Here is a 21,070-nt window from a genome sequence, read left to right on the forward strand (position 1 = left end):
TGCCAAAGTGACTGAGGGATGAGCAACATCGATGAAGCTACAGTATGGCGTTTGTGGCAGCATCGTCAGTATCTGACGCAGTCTGAGGCACATTCCTCTCTGATCTTCTGTTCTTCTGATCTTCTCACTGCGATGGGAAGCATTAGCTAAAAGCTGAGAGTGTGGTCGAGCGGCTGGGAGAGCCTCAGCGGCACATGACCGCTGGTGGGCAAACCAATGGCCACTACAGAGGTTAAGGATCATGGACTTGCAACCTCATGGCTGCAGGTAAAGATCCAGGGGAGTTTGCTGGATGCCTCATTAGAACTGAGTCTGTTAACTGGAAAATGAAAATGTATAAAAGGGGGAAAAAACATGAGCTGTTCAAGTAATTGGTGCTCGCACTAGTTGCTAAGCAACTCAGCAGTGCAATTTAGATAACGTAACAATATGAAACACATTGGAGCTGCATCTCCATTCAGTCCCTTGGGCTCGCTTGACGTGCTTGGCTGATATGAGCCACAGCAGGCATAGCCCTTGTCCTTAAAGGACAGTCCTGGGTTGTGGGGGCGGGGCTTACCGTTCTCTCCCCACTAGGCACCAACATAATCTTGACTAATGAGGTGTTGGTGTCTAGCTCTGTTCCGGGTCCCGCTTAGCTGTTCCATTTGAGCACCCCCTTGCCACATTGGTCGAAGAAGGCGACCGCGTCTGTTTTTAGATTCGGCGACAGGCTGCAATGTTGTGTCCTGTCCATCTAGCGAAATGAAGAGCACGGACAGTTTAGTCAGGTCCTGGGAGCATATGGCTTAATTAAATGGCAGTCGGGCAGCTGAGGAATGCGGAGGCTGCCTGGAAGTGTGAGGCTTTTACGTTCCATTAGGCTTATATAGCCGCGTGATGCATTGTGAACCATGATGAGGACACTAAGGGCTCAAGCTGGCTGGCAGGCCTGACCCTCCATTAATGGCTTTGTGTGTGGGGGGGGGGTATGTATATATTTCATTGTGGGGACCAAATGTCTTGTAATTCGTTTGATTTAGGTTAGGGCCGGGTAGGGGTTAAGGTTGTCATTATTGGGATTCGGGTTTTTCCGATAGAATTGAATGGACAGTCCCCACAAAGATTTCAATGCAAACGTGTATGTGTGTTTGTGTGTGTACCACAACTTAATTCACTGTGTGGATGCTGGTTGCAGTTGCTCCTGCATATGTATAATTTGTTTGCTCGGATTTTGGTGTACTGCCTGATCCAGGTTAATGGCTACTCTGATGGGTACTATAACCAGTTACCAGTAATTTGGTAACAAAGGAAGTATATTGCATCGATCACTAAGACACATGCCGCTTTCTGTCAGGGCCTGGGATGGTTGGAGATGTCTAACATTTTCCAAAAAGGATGGATCCAGGAAATTAAGTCATGCACAGATGTTGGGCGTGCGACCTCGGCAACTTGGCTGCTAGTCTTTACCCTCAATTTCCCCCACCATCCCCAGGCATTGGGAGGTGTTCTGCTGGCCTGACGCCAGCCCAGGAACCTTGAGTGAGATAGAGGCGCACATCGACTTAATCGCAGACAGCCCGCGGTTCAGCGCTGCGCTGTCACAAGCGGACGCCCTCATTAGACCTCTTGACTCCAATCAGACCTGACGAGACAAATGGAATGACTCAGCACCAGCTATTCACTGGAACAGTCCCTTCCAGAATAAGCCATGGCTCTGCAGTCTACAAATGGTGACTGTCAGCAGATATCTTCTAAACAGCACTCTGTTATTTGCATCTGTCACCTCATTGGCTAAACTGGAATATTCATTCTTCCCATTGTGTTGGGTGGGGAGAAAGTATCCACATCTGTAATTCATTGTCAGTGCCCTGAGTGTGTGGGCTGTAATCCTCACAGGTCTTGGGAACAGTGCGCTCTTCTGGAACGCGGCCACTGAAAACGATGTTGAGCGATGGTGTATTCCTGGGGGCTGGAGTTCTTGCAGTGCTTCACATCTGGAGGTGTGTCTGCTGACCTCAAGATTGCTCAAACTGAACCCCTTCCCTTTTTAATTTGGCAGAGCGCTCCTCCTTACTGGTTTTGGGGACTGCTGCGGCACACTCGTCCCAGCCCTGCACCAGCCTCCTCGTTGTAGGTACCCAATCGGAAAGTGACCTTTTCCGTGACCCTCAGTGTTTTCTGGCCTTTCCGGTTTGTCGTGTCCCTGTGGGTTTGTTGTGTTTCTCTGTATTTATTGAGCTCCCCCAATCCCTTCCCAGGCCCCCGCTGCCTGTGAAAACTCAGTCTGGAAATTGTCCAGTCCAGCGGTAACAAGTTACCAGCATGCGGCCAACTCCCCACCCCCCGTGGTGCTTTTAAGCGGCCTGTACACGGAAAACGATGTCTGGACAAAACGGAATCGAACACGTCGGCAAGAAAGATCTGTCACGTGTTTAAAGCGACGCTGCCGCCTTGTTCGTTCTGTGTCACGCCGCAGCCCTAGAGAGCGCAGAAGAGGCAGCAGACCCACGTGCAGAGCGTGAATGAGCACATGGTGGCGAGAGCAGGGGACCCTTCACTGAAGGAGGCGACACTCACGGTGACACGCTAATGGAACACGCGTGTCATGGCAAACACTACATGGTTACAACATTTACTATTAACAGAGATACACAAATGCATATTAATTTACACTAAAGTGCAGTGCAGCACAAAGCATGCTGGTAACTGCATAATTAGTCTTACTGACCAACCGCGCTGCATCACATTTATGTCAGCCAATCGTGGGGGTGGCATCAGAATGAAAAAGTTTGCCTCGTATTGCCAAAATCAACGTCGGTTTTATCTGAAGTATATGGCCGCCTTTACTGTATGAGAATACACACAAGACACGGATTCGATTTCACTTGTATCTCAACTGCCTGGTTAACTTGATGTCCAGACCGTTTTCCTCCTGTGACTTCAGGGACTTGGTATTCCATAGTGTGTGCAGGGGAAGGACGTGGTGATATACAGGCTTGGGTGGGTCCAGGTTTCAAGGCTAATGTGTTCCTCTCATCACCAGCGTTAACTGTAGAATGGCCTTGTCTTCTATTCAGAATCCAGGCCTCGAGTGTTCTTCAACACACAGTCTGCTCTCTCCCTGAGGAATCGGAGACTGTTTTTAGGAAATGACAACTTTGTGATGCCAGACAGACCGAGTTGAGTGCAGAGATTTGGCTCTCAGTGTTTGTAATCTCTTGATGCTTCTTTGGCTTGTAAAAACTTTGGAGGATTGTCCGAGGCCAGATGGCGCGAATGTCCCATTTCTGTCTGGTTTTGCTCCTCTTCGGCTGCCACGCCCACCTCAAAGGGAGGACCTCAGGTCCCTGGACTTACACCCTCCCTGCCCATCCACCATCATGGCAGAGCACTGGGAAAGCAACTGGGAAAGGGTCCTTAGCTTCATGGCCAGTGGCTAATTGTCTTTCATGTGTAGGGCTGTGAAAAACTACAGAAGGAATGTACCATTCTCCAGTAGGGGTGGCTTCCCCAGGACGACATTGGTTTACCTGAGCTGGATCACAGGATCCAGCTTGTATTTTAAAAAAGCATTACCCACTTGCCAATAAATGGCTCATCCATATTGAGGCTTCCTGTTTCTTTCCTGTTAAAAAGTGAAACATTCCCCAGTACTGGATAAGGGTGCTTATCTGGACTGTGGCCCCTGGTGACCAGGGCTGTACTTTATTCCCAATTCTCCAATAGGGGTCATAAAGATTATACTAAGTACCTAAGATTTTGTTTGTGCTTTGATGTATCATTACAACGCCGACAGGCTTGGCAGGGAAGCCATCCAGCTGTGATTGAGTCCAGTCCTACTGCTCTGTAAACGCAGAGCCCTGCAGGTTGGCTGTGTACTCCATCAGCGTTGCACATGGACGACTTTGACGGCTCTTTACTCATTAAGCACAGCACAGCGTTAGGGGAGGCATTTTCCCTGATTAATCGCCTCTCCTGCCCTCGTTTGGATGTGGAAGTTTAGCTTTCGTTGATCTATCAGGTGCCACTTTATAGGTGGCCAATAGAAACAGTCAGGGGTTTCCTTTTATCAGAGCTCACGCCGCCCTGTCACATGCCTTATAAGGTAGGAAGAATACATGACTCATCTGTAATTTTAACAGGGCAGAAAATAGCACGGGACTGCGTAATACAACAATAGCACGGCTTCGGATATTTTAGCCATTAGCGCTGATAGCGTGGAATGCCTTTCACTTCCTGGCGTTAAGCAGTGCTAGTGTTGAGACAGCTGTGTATCGATGGTGCTGTAAGCTACGGCACGGATAAAGTCGAATATTTCGGCGCTTCTTGGATTTCATAAATGGTGTACAGGGTCACTTCAGCGTGTTTCCTGTGTTTTTTGGCTGCTCTCTCCTCTTGTGAAACGTTTGAAGGGACCAGAACTGTGGTGTGTCGGACCTGCCAGAAAGCTTGGCTGCCATTAAAAATAAAAAATAAAACTATGTATAGGTTTCCTAATGTTTTGGAACAAGGGTGGGTCTGTTGGTTGTAAGGTCTTTGAAACTTCTTAGAAGGGAAGGATTTTTTGGTGGCTTTGAAGTGCGTACAGATGAACATTGTGATTTTGGGGGGTAGGTACGGGCATTTCGGTGACTAGCTACAGTCAGCGCCATTGCTGGACAGAGGGTCTTGGCTATGAAACACTGAAGCACACGAGGGGGGAAAACAGGGGATTTATTTCACAATGAGGTCTGCTGTTCATGTCTTGGCGGTTATAAAACATTTGATTTGGTTGTCAGATATAAGGATGGTTGCTGTAGACACTGCCCTAGGTGATTTTGAAGGTCAAGGCCTCTGCTTTTGTTTGTACAGGAATTATTGTCCGGCCCACATATCCTGACTGACAGTATTGTGCTAAAGTGTACAGCAGGAATCTAATAACGGAGAAGCCCCCGAAGGCTGTGGGCAGGACTGGGGGAGATGGCGACGGGTTCCGTATGACAAAAGATGTTCTTTTGCTTAAGAGACTTGGAGGAAAAATAAACGTACATAAAGGTTTTAATTGAAAATTGAGCATGTCATTAAACTTTTGAAGGACACAGTCCTCGTGCTTCCAGGTGAAGGCTGGTCACTCCATGCGTGTGCACGTGCTAGTGTCTGCGGGTTCGTATTTCCCATATCGTGGTGATCAAATAGAAATGACTGGAGAGCCCCCACAATGATAGGAATATATGAAGTGTGTGTGTGTGTGTGTGTGTGTGTGTGTGCGCACGCATGCATGCTGGCTGAGGGTGGATACTGACTGGAATGCAGTTTGTGGTTGCAGTGGGGCACTTTTGGGGGAGGTGGAAGCGGGGGGTGGGTGCACTGCCTTTCTAGACGGGCCTGGTTGTGGCCGCCATGGATGTAGGGGGAAGAGAATGAGGGACAGATCCTGGGACTCCTGTCCTCCCTCAGCCTTGACATGGCACCTTCCTCACGTGTTTGGGGGTGAGTGAGCACGCTGATGTTGTATTTCGGGGGCTTGAACACTGTTCTTGGTGTGAGAAAAGACAGTCTTGAGACACTTCAGTTAAAGCTTTTATTTATTTAAAGTAATTATCTTTTGACTTATCGTACATAAGCGCAGGTACCTCGCAGACTGGCTGTTCTGTGTCACATGGCTGGTTAACTCTCTTGTTCACGCTTCTCAGTCACGTGCAGTAACGCATCTGGAAAATGTTCCAGAACGTACCACTTCTTTTCCCCTTCAATCCCTAATGTTACAAGCTCTTCCGCATCCATGGTGATTCTCTGTTCTTCAGGGCTGGCTGGCTAGTTCTCTGCTCCAGTTTCTTTTGTCTCGTTGGTTGTCGTGGCTGTTTTGGTCAGACGGATGTGCTGACCTGACTTGATGGATTTTAAGCCGGCTGCTCTGAGAGTTGAGCGGATGCGTACGTCATGGTCACACAAGCATGCGGCTTCAGTCCTAAGAATGAGGCTGCTTGTGTCATTATTTCCATACTCCAGTTTTTGTGCCCTTGCAGAGACCCTTTGTTATTCATTGAAAATATTAAGTGATTTTGCCCCTTCTGTCTAAAATACACATCGTCTTAGGTTGGGGGAGGAATATCTTGCAGCCATGCATTGGTTTTTGTTTTTTTTTTTTTGTGATTTGGAAGTGATGTACCTGCCAGAAATCTGGTGCATGGTTGTCAGGCTGGTGGGTGGGTGTAACAGATGACTGAGAACTTTGCTTTTGTTCCTCCAGGAAAGGGAAGGGGATGGGTGACTAATTTCATGGTTTCCATGTGTCGAACGACATGGCTGATGTCTTTATGCTGCTTGTTACATGTCACGCCTGGGACAGCCGTGTGTGAACATCACATCAACGCGGCCTCTGTGATCGTCACCTCGATTCATTCCTCTGAGATGCAGAAGCTCATGCCATGGTCTGCTGTGAGATGTTGGGTTTATGTTTGAGGACCTAGAGAGTCGATGACCTTTGGAACAATGGAGCCAAAACTGACTGTGCGGTTTGCACCTGTGTGTGGAAACGATGGGGCCCTTGGTGGCCTCGTCCTGCATTCTTGGGTCTTAATATCCAGACATCAGTCTGGCATGCTGTGCCGGAAAGTCGTCAGGGACACATTAAATAAGTACAGCAGGTGGCGACGCGGTTAAGGAGCTGGGAGTGTGTCCAGAAGGCTGTTGGAAGTCTCAGGAGGGATGCTTCTGCTCCACAGTGCAGTTTGAATTTCTGTAGAAAGTATTAGTTCCAATAAAAGGAGAAAGATGATCCTTTCCTAAAGCCCCAATAAACCGACTGGTAATGGAACAAAAGGCCACAGTGCATGTGCAGTACTTGGGTCCTTGGGTTTTGATAAGCAGGTCGGTTAAGATGCTTGACTTCCTTATCTCTGGCCTCTTTCCTCTGGGCCGTCAGTGTGCTGCAGCTGGGTTGAGGTCTGGAGGTCCCTGAAGTGGTGATGTCATGGGGTCAGCCCCCTGATGTGTCCCCTGGCTTGGTGGGACATGGGATTTTTGCTGTTTGCTTCCCTTGGTCCCAGCTGAGATGGCATTTGTTCCCATTGCGAAGAGATCCCGCCTCGATTTCCACTCCATAGGGTTGGTATGGATCTTGGAGTGCAGTGCAACCTTTTTTTTCACCGTTCCTAAGCCTTCACTCCCTTTATGTGAGATGTCTTCTATCATCTCGGGTCCTTTTAGACTCAGTGAAATGCCTGCTTCCTCCATGCTGGGCGGCTCATATACTCTGTAATAATTAGACCTTGTGACTCAACTCCATGATCCCAGCTGATGAGTTTTGCCTCTGCTCACCAATCACTTTGCAGGACCAATGAGCCAATCAGCTTGTGCCCAATGTGGGAGACCTAAGCAGTCAACGCAGTAATTGGGTGCATTGGCTACCAGAAGCATTTTCCATTGCGGCTTGAAAGTACTAAATGGAAAAGCGGTGAACCAGTGATTACGAACAGGCATGTGCGAGGCACGCAATCGTGGGGTCCTGAATATATTAGAATTTTCTCACTGGGCTGCAGGTGTGTTAGAGCTGAGCAGCCGGTTCAGGGCTCAGGATTCCACATGGGACTGCTGCGGTTTTCAGGCTCTGGGTCCTTCTGAGCCAAATGAAACCCCAGCAAGCCAGCCGGCCCAGCACTGTCCTCTCCCTCCGGTATCGATGCCGCTTGACCTGCTCAGGCAGGCCCTCATGCTGGGAAAAACAGAGAAAAACAAGAGCATCCCCTGGGCTGGCACAGTCCACATGTCAATGAAAGGAAGCATGGCCTGATGGCAAACGAATGGTATCGATTTGCCCCTGCTGTCAGCCTGGCGGGCTGGGGATATCTGTCCTGATATCCAGTACCGGCCACCCTCCAGGAACTCAGTCTTGTTCCTGCTCTGTGGCGCCGCCTGCTGGCATTGATAGGAAGCCTGTACCCTCCACCACTGCACATTCTCAAAGTAATCCAGTACCCAGTTTGAATCCCCCTACTCTCGCCTTATAGTATGTGCTAAGAATCCTTTGGGTACACCTGTCCTGACTGGTCCCTCATAGGACATGCCATTCCTAGCATGACAAGGGGGGGAGTCAGTAACAGCTTGTGAAAATTGATATCTCTGTTTCCCAGTTGCTGCTCTCTAATGATTCAGAGGATCTATAATGCAGATTTAATATTAATGTAAATTCATTTGTAACTCGGCATCTTGATTTGATAAATGGCTGTTCCTTAATGCTCTGGTCCTTTGTTGTTGCCTCTCTAGATATGAGCATCAGCTAAATTAAAGTATGAGTAAGGTTTACATGCAGCTCTCTAACTGGCCTTCTAAGGATGCCCCCCTCCCCGACAAACCAGAACCCTTCTGTATAGCTGTATTTGTACTTAAATCTCTTTCTGGGATTTTAATATGCAGTCTTATTTTAGTCCCAAGCTGCTGCACGCCCCCCCCCCCCCCCCCCCCCCCTCAGTCCACAGCAGGAGACTCGCGAGTGGATCTGTCAGCTCAGATGGGGGCAGGAGCCGAGTGAACGTGCATATCCATGCAGTGGCCACACAAACGGGTGTGGGGAATGTTAGGGGGTGTGTGTGTGTTTAAGCGTGGGAGGTAAACATCTCAAGTGGCCTTTGCCTGTAGAGGGGGGGGGGTTCCCACAGGAGTAAACCACAAGTTTATATTTTACAACTGAAATGTGGTACCGATTAGCGAAACCGCTTCTCGGCGAGACAGGGCGATGGCTTCTGGGCCCGGGTCGCGACCAGCCGGCTGACTGCCAGCGGCCCTGCCATCCTGGGCACGGCCCTCGCTTTGGTCTGCTGCAGGGGTCTGGCTTTTTCCCTAATATGGAGAAATTCCCCCAAAAAAAGGCATTAAGTCATTTCAAAGCCAGCAGTGGGAGGAAGGTCCCGGCTCCCAGAATTCCTTGGCGCTTGTTCCTTTTCCGGGTACAGCCAGCCCCTTGGGAGGGTCTCCCTTCTCAGCGCCACGCCCGTCTACGCCAACGTTTCCGCAGAACAGCTTGTGCTCTATTTACTCAGCATGATGCCAGATCTGCAGCCGCGTCGCCGGCTTTGTGCTGGAACCAGCTGAGATTATTCGGCCTGTACCGACCGCCCCACATGTGCCAGGTGGTTTGTGTCTTATTCTCAAAATATCCTCATACATCAGTTGGGCTGTAATGTCTTTATTTAAAAATATGCTGGCATTTATTTTAAACTTTCTCTTTTGACCTTGAGCAAAAATTACCAAGATTAATTTGTTTAAAATCAGGAGGACATGGTCATCTGGAATAGATGATGATAATGAATTAATTCAGTTAGATAAGTTAGCAGCATTGTGGGCTGTTGTTCTAATGCACCAAAGATATATTACAGAATATAAACGTGTTTTTATGAAAATAAATGTAGAATGGAAGACAAACTGTACTAGAGCATTTTAATGTACTAGAGCTATACATGATCATTGGTTAAATGTGCATATCTTTTTGGTTCAAGAGGTTGTTCCCAGTTGTGTGGTCTGTAGATGGCACTAAACTTACAGTCTTGCTGTGCAGTATGTGTCCGAGTAAAATTTCACACTTCACCACAGGGTGGCGCTGTAAACAGATTTTAAAAATGTGCCATCTTCTACGGGAAAATATTTCCAGCCCCCAGACTTTTAAATGTAGTTTAGGGTAATACAACTACAAAAGTTTAATGCATTTATTGTGAATTACTGTGTTTATAAATCTAATAGATTTTTTTTTTTTGGAAGCAGCTGTCTGGTTACTTTGGGTCTTGAAGTCGCTCCTGTCCCCTCCGTATTACTCCCCCTTGTGCTGTTGTTCATTCAGAGTGGTAACCTTGTTAAAACTCCTTTATTATAAAAGCAGACGCATACGGGCGAAGGAGGTACAAGTTGCTGTGGCACAGCTAGAATGTCCAAAGGCAACATTCACAGTTATACAGAGGAAATGGGTTTGGGATACATCTGGAGATGGACCTGTGTCGGTGAAGCCCACCATGACTCCGCCCAAGTGTTCGCAGCAGTTGGCGAATGGCGCTCTGTGGATATTAAAATTTTTTTCGTTCTACCCCTTAAGGTTTCATGAGAAGAAGCGGATGACAAACCGTGATTGCTGAAGGGTCATGACGACATCGGTAGCCGCGGAATACGACCACATGGAGATCCAGCAGCAGTACAGCGACGTCAACAACCGTTGGGACGCCGACGAATGGGACAATGAGAACAGCTCGGCCCGGCTGTTCGAGCGTTCCCGCATCAAGGCGCTGGCAGGTTAGAGAATCAATGGCACCGAGGACTAGACCCTGACGCACCCCTATGGGTGGCCGGCAGCTGATGCTAGGCCTAATTATGCCTACAAACCGCTCTGTAATGAGAGAACCTACTACAGCTTAAAATGAAGTCCTTAGTCTGTAAGAGGCTGCTCTCTCAGGCTTAAGATTGCTGCCGTTTACACAGCAAGAAGCAGATTAAAGTTGAGATGGAGGAAAGGCATTAAAAAGACATAACTGAACTCAGGGTAGGGATTGGAATATAGGAAGCCGGCAGACATTTTAGGTGTTTCATTAGGTTATGTCCTTTTCATGAAATTCTCATTGGATCTTTCACCTGGAGCCACACTGGATGGATATGAAGAGCCACATCTGGGGGAGGGGTTCATATTTCCCTGGCAGTTCTGCTTTGTTCGTGTTCACATGACCCTCCTTGCATTCCGTATCTCCCTATCGCTACGATTTACTGTTGGAGGCAGCAGAAGTAACCTGGGGGATTCTGTGAAATGGCTGCCAGATATTTCTGTTGCATTCAGGAACTGGACTAGGTTCTCCTGAGGCCCTGGTCTTAAGACTCTTCTCTCTGCTACCTCCATCCATCATTATGTGCTGGTTCGCATAGCCTGGTGTCAGCTGAGCTGTAGGAATAGTGAGTCATTCCCCCACCCCCCCGGTAACTATGGTGCTCAAGTTTTGATGTGAGGTGTTCAAGTCATCAGTTCAGATGGATATGGATTTGATTTGCACATTAGAATTACTTCCACCCACCTGCTCTCCGGTGTTTCTGTGGTAACCCCTTTTAACCCACGGACTTTTATACCATAGGCTTTCTATACATGGATGTCCTGCAATATGTTCCTCAACACATGTGTTGAACCCACTTCTTAAAGTGCCAAACCGCCTGTATTTCTGAGAATTTGGGCTCACATTCGGTTGCCAGAGAGAAGATGCCGGCACATCCCAGTGCCTGGCTTCCTGCCTCTGTACAGATGTTGCATATGAATCAGCCTACACCCACGTGTGGCCTCCTGTAACTCCAGGACCGGGTGCTTGGCAGGGCTCTGCTTATCCGAGTGGTTCGTCTCGTACACGGCTGCTGGTGTGACGGCATGTGGGAGTGGCGGGTCTGAGTAATTTACATAAGAGGCTGTAAAAAGCAACAGGGTCGTCATTCCTGATTGCCGTAGAGCTCCATGGAGAATCTTCCAAGTTTGGTTTGGCAAGCAATAGACCGATTCTGTATCACTCAGAGAACTCGGCCCTGAAGGAAGGAACTGGATTGAGAATTCAGATTTTGGAAATGGACCCAACACGGTACTGGAGTGATGGATGGATGGATGGATGGATGGACAGACACAGTGTTTGATTTGCAAAAAATACATCTCACTAACTAAGCTTAAAACCTATTGCTATTGCTTCATTGATTCAGGAAGCACTGGTGTATCTCATTTGCTCTGTCAGGTAAGTTGATCTATTGACCATCAAGTCGAAGAACCGTCGAAGGGTGCTGACCTGGCGTCTGCTTCAGACTGCCCTGTGCAGGGAGTCGTCTTTACAAAAGCTGCCCGGGCACCTTCACCCATGTTGCTGGCCAGCAGCATGTATGGATGGCTGTTAGGAGTGGTGGTCTTTATTTAACAAGAGTGCAGATCTGTTGCCCCCTCACCCCACCACCTCGGAAATCATTCCAAGGAAAATGGGTGGGGGGGGGGAACAGAACCCGGATCTCCTGGCATTCCTCTGAGCATCCTGTGTCTCATGTGACCATGTTTTCCTGCATTCCTGTCCGACCAGATGCTTCCTTAGAAGGACGTGCGGTTGAGTGGTCGAAGACCTTCTCAAAAAAAAAAAAAAGGTGCTCATGCCGCAGGAATCATGTTGCCGGTATGGTTTGCCGATCCCCATGTTTGTGGGGGCAAAAAAACCTTCTGTTGCTGGATTGAATAAATATTAGTGATTTTCAGATCCAATACTCATCTGTCCACTTTCCATCAAAATGGTTAACTTGTAGGCCCCAACCCCTCCAGCCCCCAGCCCCCAACACCAGCTCTGACTGGTTCCATTATGACACAGACAGGAAATGCGGTGTAATGCAAGTATCCAGTGAAGGTCTCCAGGGCCCGGTCACACCTTAGCTACCCTACAAGCTGCTAGCATGCGCTCTAACGCAAACCATGTGGCCTCCAATGAGGGGGTTACCCCTTCCTCAAATCCCAGGCCGTTTCCACCCCCTCTCTCAGGAGCGCCTGGAATCCACATAGTTTGTGGATTGGAGTCATGATCAGAGCCAAAGATATGGAAGACTAGTAGAGGTCAGTGGCTCAGGTCACGAGTCCTTCTGGGTTTGATGGCTGGGGTTATATCTTCTGAGGTTGGTGCTTCTAAAGTTTAGAGAAGGAAAAAAACACTCTGTTTCAATAGCCCATGGTTGGTTACAGAAGAATGGCCGAATGTGCTATGAGTTATTGGAAGTTAAGGCATGGCACCCTCTCATTTCTGGCTTTGGCCTGCCAGGTCTTGAGACGACAGCCGCCACAGTTCTTACAATTCCGGTTCACCTTTTTCTTTTATCGATGCTCGTCTCTGAAGATCCTAAACGACCCTGAAAAGCAAAGAAACCGCTTTTCCATGCCAAAAGGATAAAAGCAGACCAGTGAACTCCTCACACAGCTCCCTTATTGTATTGAAATATGCGTTCCTGTAGTGCTCCTGAAACCTGAGAAGTTTCCCTAGATCCAGGTGAAGATCCAGCACTGAATAATAAATGGTCCTGCTTCGGTTTCTGTGGCAGCCGCGTGGACTGTGTCAAAGCAGCGGATTGTGGGCCAGCGTGCTAGGGTTCCACTCAGGAAACTTAAGCACTTGAATTATTTACCTTCCTGTAAAAAATGCAGAAGGAGGCCAGATAACTTATTAAGGAACCAGGACTTCGTAGCCCTTGTGTCCCAATGCATGAAAACCATGTTGGACATGCAGCTGAATGTTGGTAACCCAAGAGATCTTATTAAACCGCCCCTCATATTTAAGACCTAGTATCTCGAACAGCCACCCTGTCTCTCTAGCTTTTGAAAGACATGCTGGGTGATGATCCATGTTACACTCTGATGTGTGTAGATGTTGCTGAAAGTACTTCCTGTATTTCGCTGAATTTTTGCCTTCCAAGAAAATAAATAGCAATTAGCATCTGGGCTTTGTGAAAACTTTGCCTATTTTACCGAGTATGCGTCGTTAATGAACGATAGTTTCAAGGCTAGTTTGATTTAAACAAGGTAAAAGTGTGATGAAATGGTGGCGTGATTTTTTTACTCCCATATGGCTGTTCTTGCCTTTCCTGGGCAGCCAGCATTCAGCCAGTGAGCTTGTTGTTGTTTGTCCCCTCCCTGTGGTGGGGGGGGGGGGGTCATGGCTTGCTGCACCACAGGAGGTCCTGAATGTCTGCAGCGTACTTGTAGGCTGGAGCTACCCTGCTATCCAGTCATAGCCTTGTAATCCAAATGTGGGGCCCTTTGCTTAAATACCTTCTCATAACCCTAGGGAAAAAAAGTAAAAAATGTATAAAATCAAGTGCTTTTAAAAATAAACGTCAACTCAGGCTTGTCCTAGCCAAGTGCGATATTCCTGTTGATTAGATCGCCTGGCCCCTTGGTGCAGAAACGCGATCGGCTTTAATTTGTTTCCAGATCCGCTGACGTCCATTGGAGGGACTGGGGAGTTTGGAATGCCGCTGCTAAGCTAAGCCGCTCGAAGGAAGATTCCTCTCTCTCCACCACCTGTGAGACGGGGCCGTGCCGTTCACGGTGTGCGTAAACGCGGCGGGGGGCCAAGCCTTGGCCGCACTCTGAATTCAGGGTGCGACCTGTGCCCCCGAGCCCTGGTGAAGAGGGCTGGGAGCAGGAGGGGGACGTCCACACCTGACTTGCAGATGTGAGTTCAGCATGTCTGCGGTAATGTCCACCTCATCCCCCACAAATCACACACGGGGTGTAACTGGGGAGACGCCTGATGGTCTTTTTGAGTGGCACTTATCGTCCCGTCGGTACTGTGTGGGGCTCATTTTGACAGGGATTAGTTATCTTCAGTAGTGAGCCTTTGTTTTAAACCTGCCACTTCTAACCATTTTTGTCTTGCAAAGTCTCACTCTTCATACTGGCCAGCAGTCAGTGCTTTAGAGAAGAAAAGCCTAGAATTGTGTAGGATTTAGTTAATGCACATTTGCATAGCTAGTTAATGGAATGTTGCTTAATTTGTTTACAGTTGAAATTTCAAAAATCTTAGTTTGTATCAGGAAGGAAATAGGACATACAGACGTGGATATAGAGGAAATGGTTATTTTTCTCTTGGTGCCACGGAAATGTTATAGTGAGTGACGTTTATTTTCTGGGTTTCCTTCCTGGTCAGCGTCCGGTGCGACGTGACTTGGCTGAGGTGGGACCAGAGGGGATTCGGACGTGGCTTAGCGCTGATGTCACACTTCAGGCTTTTGCTTGTCACTTAGATGCCAAAGAGACTGAATGATATATGCAGGGCTGAGTCTGCGCTGCTGGAGAGACCGAGCACACCACATCTAAGCGGCTGGAGACGGCTCGTTTAGGGCAAATTGTTTGACCTGCACGTTTCATCCCCTCTGAAATGAAGCCGTGTTCGATTTCTGCCTGCACCAGTGCCTCCCCCCCCTCCCGTGAAACAATCCGGGAGAAGCGTTGCCAAGGATACAAGGCCTGGGTGAATTCCCTGCATGTTACCCCTTCTGTTTTGGTCTCGTCAGCGTAACCTGGAGCCTGCGCTGCGTGTTTTCAGTCTTCGCCAGGAGGTACAGGAGCGGATGCCCATGTTTTACCTCCGAGAACTTTCTCCCAGGCCTGGAGCCAGAATAAAATTTCGCGGGGAGTCCAGCAAAATTACCGATAGGCTCCTCTTAGTAGTTTTTGCTGATCAGGGGGGCCCTCAGTAGATTTTGCCAACCGGGGATCCCCCTTTGGTTAGATTTCACCAATCGGGGGGCTGAAGCAAATTTCAAACTCGTAAATTTTGTACCTGGCTACACGCCTGGCCTGGTGGGTAATGAAAAAAATTCGGAATGGGTTCGGACCCGTTACTTTACAACGTGTCGCTGTCGTCTTTCCGAGCCTCAGTAGCATATGTTTCTGGGGGGCTGTTTAACGTCTTCGAGGTAGCGCTCGTCCATGTTTGAACATGCTGTCCACCTGTATGCCTGCCGTCTTGTCACATGGTCCATAACCACACATAGGGCACAAGGGCAACCCAGCTGGTGACCCGACACTCACATGATTGCTCTTAGTCACAGTTACAATGAACAAGGATCAGCTGCCCCCGTTTTTGTTGCCGTGATGTCAGTGCGTTCCTTCTGTACAAACAGGGAGAAGCGTATGACTGAATGACTGCATCATGGGACACCCACCCCCCACCCGTTTCACTGTTCATAGGGACTTTCCATTGACTTTCACTCTGATTTGAAGACTAAACCAAGAAAGGCAAATCTTTCAATTATCTTCTTTCACGTTTTCTATGGAGGTGTTTTATGATGGCGAACCCTGTGCTCAGACGTACCAACTCGTGCTGTGGAGGAGCAGCGGCTGCCCTCGCCTGGGCTGATCCCAGGCCGCATTTCGTCTCGCCCATTTGCAAACTATATCTGGCCTTCCTTAGGAGGCCTTCAAAAATAACGCTGGGTGAGGTAAGTGGCATTGGGCTGAGGGTCCAGAAAGCTATCGACACATTCCGCAAGGCTGCTCGACCTCCTAAATAATTAAAACCAGCCCGGGTGCTAAAAGGATCTCTGTCACTAGTTTCCTCCATTCCTTTTACGAGTTCTGGAACATTCCCAGAATATCCTGCCATTGATGAAGTAAGTCTGATGGACCAGCTTAAGTCTTTTTTTTTTTTTCTTTCTTAGTCTTGGATTGCCCTTACACTCATAAGTTAGTCTGTTATGTTTTGTTTTGGAAGCGTCTTCATGTTCCATAAGAATTATGAATTAGAACTATAAGAATTTATGATATCCCCAGTCAGTGGTCAGGAAGACTGCTGGTGGCCCAAATGTTGATGTTTCCCAGTTGATTTAGTTAGCAGGACTGTCTGTGTTGGATGTTCTGGGCACCATCGGTCCAGGTTGACTAGGTTGATCTAACAGTCTTACAGTAGATGCCCGAGTCAGTGCTTTAGTGTCCATTGGGTCGTGACTCCTAGGGGGAGGTGTTACCGATATCCCAGGCTCAGTACTGAGTCAGTGCTTTAGTGTCCATTGGGTCGTGACTCCTAGGGGGAGGTGTTACCGATATCCCAGGCTCAGTACTGGCAGTAAGCTTACTATAGGTTTAGCAGCAGTTTTATTTGGGGAGGGGAATCAATTCGAATTTTGTGCTGAGCTTTTTTGGTATTTGGAATTTATTTCTGGGTCTTAGTCTTGGGCCAGGAGCAGACAGACCAGAACAAAATGTTCTGTTTTAAAGAGACTGCTACACTAATCTCTGGAGTCTTAGTGAGTCTTAGTGAGCCATGTGCAGTTCCATCCCCAAGATGGACGAGTTTCTCAAACTCAGTCTCCTCCGAAGAGAGCAACAGATCCCCTTCTGAGAGTTTAAATGGCAACCTTCCGCTGAGTGGTGACCTTCAATGCTGTGCCTCCCGCCACTCATGTCAACTCTTATCAGCTCTCTGAACCAAAAACGTGACATTACCTGAGATGCTTAAGGCACTCGAGCAAAGGAACAGTCACATGACTGGGCAAGGAGATCATTACTGTTCTGCACAATACTGCCTGACAAGTGATTGGAGAGAGTTTGGTTGCAGAACAGTTATATCCTTGAAGCCTTCTACTCAAGGCCGAGAGATTCTCCAAAGCTGATACCTCAACACAACACCTTGTTAATGTCAGATGATTCAGCCAGTTGCTGGAAGAAATGTTAAATCCAGTCAACCAGGGAGAGAAATGTTTTGAAGCAAAAAAAGATTTGCATTCCAACCGCTCTCAAGCAACGTTTTGGCTTGTGTCAGTGTTTTGATACAGTAAATGCTCTATTGAGGTTGTACAATAGCCACATAGAGTAAAATTGCTATGGTTTTCGCTGTGGAATAAATCCCTTTGTTTTTGTAACTTGGTACAAGGGCAGAAAATTAAATGTTGTTTGGGATATTTTAGTCCACTGAAATTGTGGGAACAACGGGAATTGTGATGGTCAGTCCTGGAAGACACATCGGTTACATAGCTTGAGTAGTGAAGACAGCAAGATGATTCAGCTGCTCTGTCCGTTAAGCTCTGCAGAGGGGGGGGATAATGAGGGAGATGCCCTCTGGTGCATGAGCCTTGTGATCAGCAGTGTGACCCTGGGGGTGGGGAATCGTCACACTGCTGAATGTCAAAATATGAGGAAAAATTTGCAATTTCACCGTACGATTGTTTTTGGTGGAAGTCAGAGAGGGACTGGATGGCGGCACTGGGAATTGGGACTTTGAAACCCGCGTTTGGTCGCACTGCAGCGTGCGGTCGTTTGCTGGCTTCCTATTAGTTATTTGGTTTTCGTTCGGGTCAAACCGGGAGTCTGATGAATGCAACTCAGGGGAAAAAAGTGATTTATAGAAGCTGTAGACTTCTTAACATCTGTCTGTAAAGTATTTGATCTGGGATTGCAGCAGAATACGAAAGCATGTCATGACATTCTAGATGGTGGTGTTCAGTAGTCTGACTGAATGGAAATTCTCCCTTCAGCAAGCTAATGGGGTGTTAGCCATCTCTTACACAACAAGGCTGTTGGCTCCTTGTGTCGCTCCTGCATTCTTTTTGCAGGTCTTGTGAGATTTAGGGCTGTTATCTCAGAGTTGTGGCACCCGCCTCGTCAGCGCGACACAGGGCTTTGTCGGGTTAGCGTTTTCTCGTTTGCACAGGCATGCGATTTGAGGTGCACCTTTTTCACTGAAGTGCTGTGAATGCTTCTAGACTCTGCGTCTGTAGTGCAGTGGGTCTCCGGACTGGTGGAAGTGCGTCTATCATCAAACGGCCAGTCAGGGCATGCGTGGTAGGCTGAGGCCTTTGGCTTGGCGGTTCCTGTCTGACTCCTATGGCAATTAGAAGCTTTGCCGTAGCCCGAAACCACCTCTTCTTCTTCTTTGCTCCTCACTTGCCCATAAGTGCTTCCAAAACATCGATGGGATGATTCCTTCCTTCAAACCTGGAACCGCTTTTTCTGGGCCATGTAATTATGTTGCGATGCTGGGGAATCATCACGCGTGTTTTGCTGCAGAGGATGCCCTGCAGGGCACGGCAGTGGAGAGCGGCCAGCCATCTTAAACGTGCCCTTTTTAACCCCCCCACACAGGAAGCTGGGTGCTCCTGCCCAGGTGTCGTTATCCCGCAGTCTGCACTCCCTCCTCCGGAGGGCGTGGGACGTCGTTTTTGGATATAAGTGCGCTGACCTTCATGGTCAGAGGCGCGCAGTGGGGTTTGTGGGCCCTGTTGCCAGGGCAACCAGCACTATGCTGATAGAGCGTGTGCAGGGGTTCAGTGCTCTGTGGGAATACTGATGGCGGCCCCGCGGTGCCCTTTGGGACAGAGCGGCAGTTGGGCCGCCCGTTTGTTTTGTCTGGTGGTTTTTTTTTTAGACTTAATATGTTGTTCATGAATATTTGAAGAGTTCCTTCTGATATCCTTGCTCTGGGCTGGATAGAAGAAATTGAATTAATTGATTTATTTTTTTATTTTTTTGCAAGCTGTTCCACAGTCTTGAGCGCTGGATGAAGCCTTTGGTTCAGCCGGCCTCTTTTAGGACCTCAGCTCTGCAGGATGGGCCAAAGGGTTTTTGCCTTTTTTAAAAAGGAAGAAAATGGGCACCGTCCCTTTAAGAGGAGTTGCTCTATTTAGAGGAGTGAGAGCTGTGGGCGGGGGATGGATGGTGTGTGTGTGTGTGTGGGGGGGGGGGGGATAATCCAAAGCCATGCAGCTCCACGCCGCTGCCTGTACGAGGCTGTAATCTCACCGGCTTTGTTGGAGTCCCAGTTAGCTGCTGCGCTCTTAAAGGGTAGGAACTGCCCTTTTCACCCTGCTGGCCCTGTGGCGGGAAATTGGTCGCGGTCTTGCTCCCACCCCCAGGACGGCCATGAGTCAAACTAGAAGAATGGTTGTTTTCATAATAACGAAAACGTCTCGAAAATGAGCAACATCCTGGTGACCCATGCTGCCCCACCCCCTTTCCCCTGCCTTGGTTCAGCCTCAAACCCCCCCCCCCCCACCACCACCACTTCTGCCCCTCCCATGTCTCCTTATGGAAATGGGGCGGTGACATCATCACGGCTGCTGACTGGCCCCTTATTGAATTAGCGGCCATGGGCCCCGCCCCCCCTCCCCGCGGTGTGTGAAAGGTGTGTAGAATGCGAGGAGCCTTTCACTGAACACTGGATTACAGACCTGCCACTTCCCCCCCCACCCCCGTACGGAGTTCGCTGGCGCTGGGTTTTTGCGCGACCCGGCAGACGTCTCCCTGACCGTGTGCCTGCTGCGCTTCTCCTGGGGTCTGGAGGAGGAGGAGGAGTGGAAGGAGGAGTGGAAGGAGGTGTGGAGGGGGGCGGCTGTTTTGAATGGGGTGCGGGGAAGGCAGTGGAATCGGGACAGAAGCCATGCTGCTCTGCTGGAGCTGAGCTTAGCAGTGCTGCTGCTGGAGACCCCAAGGTGGACCGGAGCCTCCCCCAGAGTCGGCTCTCTCTTCTGGGGACCCTCGCTCTGGACTCCCTGCTCCACTTCCACTTCCCCACTCTGCATTTTTATCTCCGTATCTCCCACCTCGTTTGGGGGGCGTGTGCCCTCTCTCCGCGTGAGTCGCTCGGCACCGAACCATGGAGCTGCAGCGCGCGGCCAGCGTGTCGGGGCCCCTGTCTCCTGGGCCGGGACCCAGCCCCGTCCTGGGCTACTCTGCCCAGGCGGCTTTCAACTACAACCAGCTGGAGGGCCGCTTCAAGCAGCTGCAAGGTGAGAGCGCACGGGCTTTGTTTACACGGCAGGGCGCCTTGGCGCGAGCCTGCCACCAACCAGCGCCCGAGGGAGCTCTCCGGGGTTTTCACGTAAATCGCAGTTTAAACATTTCTTAAAAATCGACACTGACCCTCAGTCCTTAAGAGATGCTTTGTGTGGGGGTGCGGGAGGGAGAAACATGTTACGGTCACACGGCGGTCCTGCCTTAGGAACCCCCTGGGACTTTTTGCCTCACACAGGCGTTGTTACACTTTCAGCAAAATCCTGATTTGTTTGTTCTTTTTTCTCCATTCTGTTGGTTTTATAGATTTTCTGTCGAAATCTTGGTGATAGAATCGAAAGTCTCCCACCCAGTTAAAAAATGTGGGGGGTTAAGGGTTATAATTTGTACCTGGCAAGGGTGATGTAAGTGGAGGTGGTTTCTGTGTCAAATTGAGGTGGTTTGGCGGGGGGGGGGGGTACATGTGTTTTGAAAACCGGTGCATTTTTCTGTGGATCCTTGCTACTGTTGGTAGTCAGCAGCCCCCCCCCCCCCAGAAGATCCCTCCCCTCTTCTGACCAAGTGATGCATATGAGCCTGTATAGGTTGTCTGTCTGCAACAATGGTGGAAGAGGGGATGGGAGGGCTGTTTGTTTCCTGCCTGGGAGGGGGCCGCCGCGTTTGCTTTGGGGGTGCCCCTCACGCCCGTGTGGAGACCTCCATGCCCCGCAGGCCTGCGGACTGAAGTTTGGCACGTGAACTGCAAACAGAAGGGTCAGCATCTGACTGGGCGAGGCCCCTTCTGCCAAGACCAGGCTTCTCCGGAGCCCCGGGGTGGAGGATGGGCTTCTCATTTTCTCTCTAAATGATGCGCGA

The 21,070-nt window shown here is 49.1% G+C and overlaps 1 protein-coding gene across 4 annotated transcripts in view; it reads left to right on the forward strand.

The window, feature by feature from the left end:
- LOC111852352 (spectrin beta chain, non-erythrocytic 1) overlaps positions 1 to 21,070 on the forward strand; it is a 73,050-nt gene that overhangs the window by 13,277 nt on the left and 38,703 nt on the right. For 2 of the 4 annotated variants that reach the window (XM_072709396.1, XM_072709397.1), the window contains exon 2: positions 10,043 to 10,236. In XM_072709396.1, coding sequence (XP_072565497.1) covers positions 10,089 to 10,236 — 148 coding nt within the window. In that variant the 5' untranslated portion in view covers positions 10,043 to 10,088. Of the gene's footprint in view, positions 1 to 10,042; positions 10,237 to 17,980; positions 18,040 to 19,647; positions 20,212 to 21,070 lie in introns of those variants that run through there. The other 2 variants (XM_072709399.1, XM_072709398.1) reach the window with 2 other exon arrangements.

This window comes from Paramormyrops kingsleyae, chromosome 3 (genome assembly GCF_048594095.1).
Source record: "Paramormyrops kingsleyae isolate MSU_618 chromosome 3, PKINGS_0.4, whole genome shotgun sequence".
Lineage (NCBI taxonomy): Eukaryota > Metazoa > Chordata > Actinopteri > Osteoglossiformes > Mormyridae > Paramormyrops > Paramormyrops kingsleyae.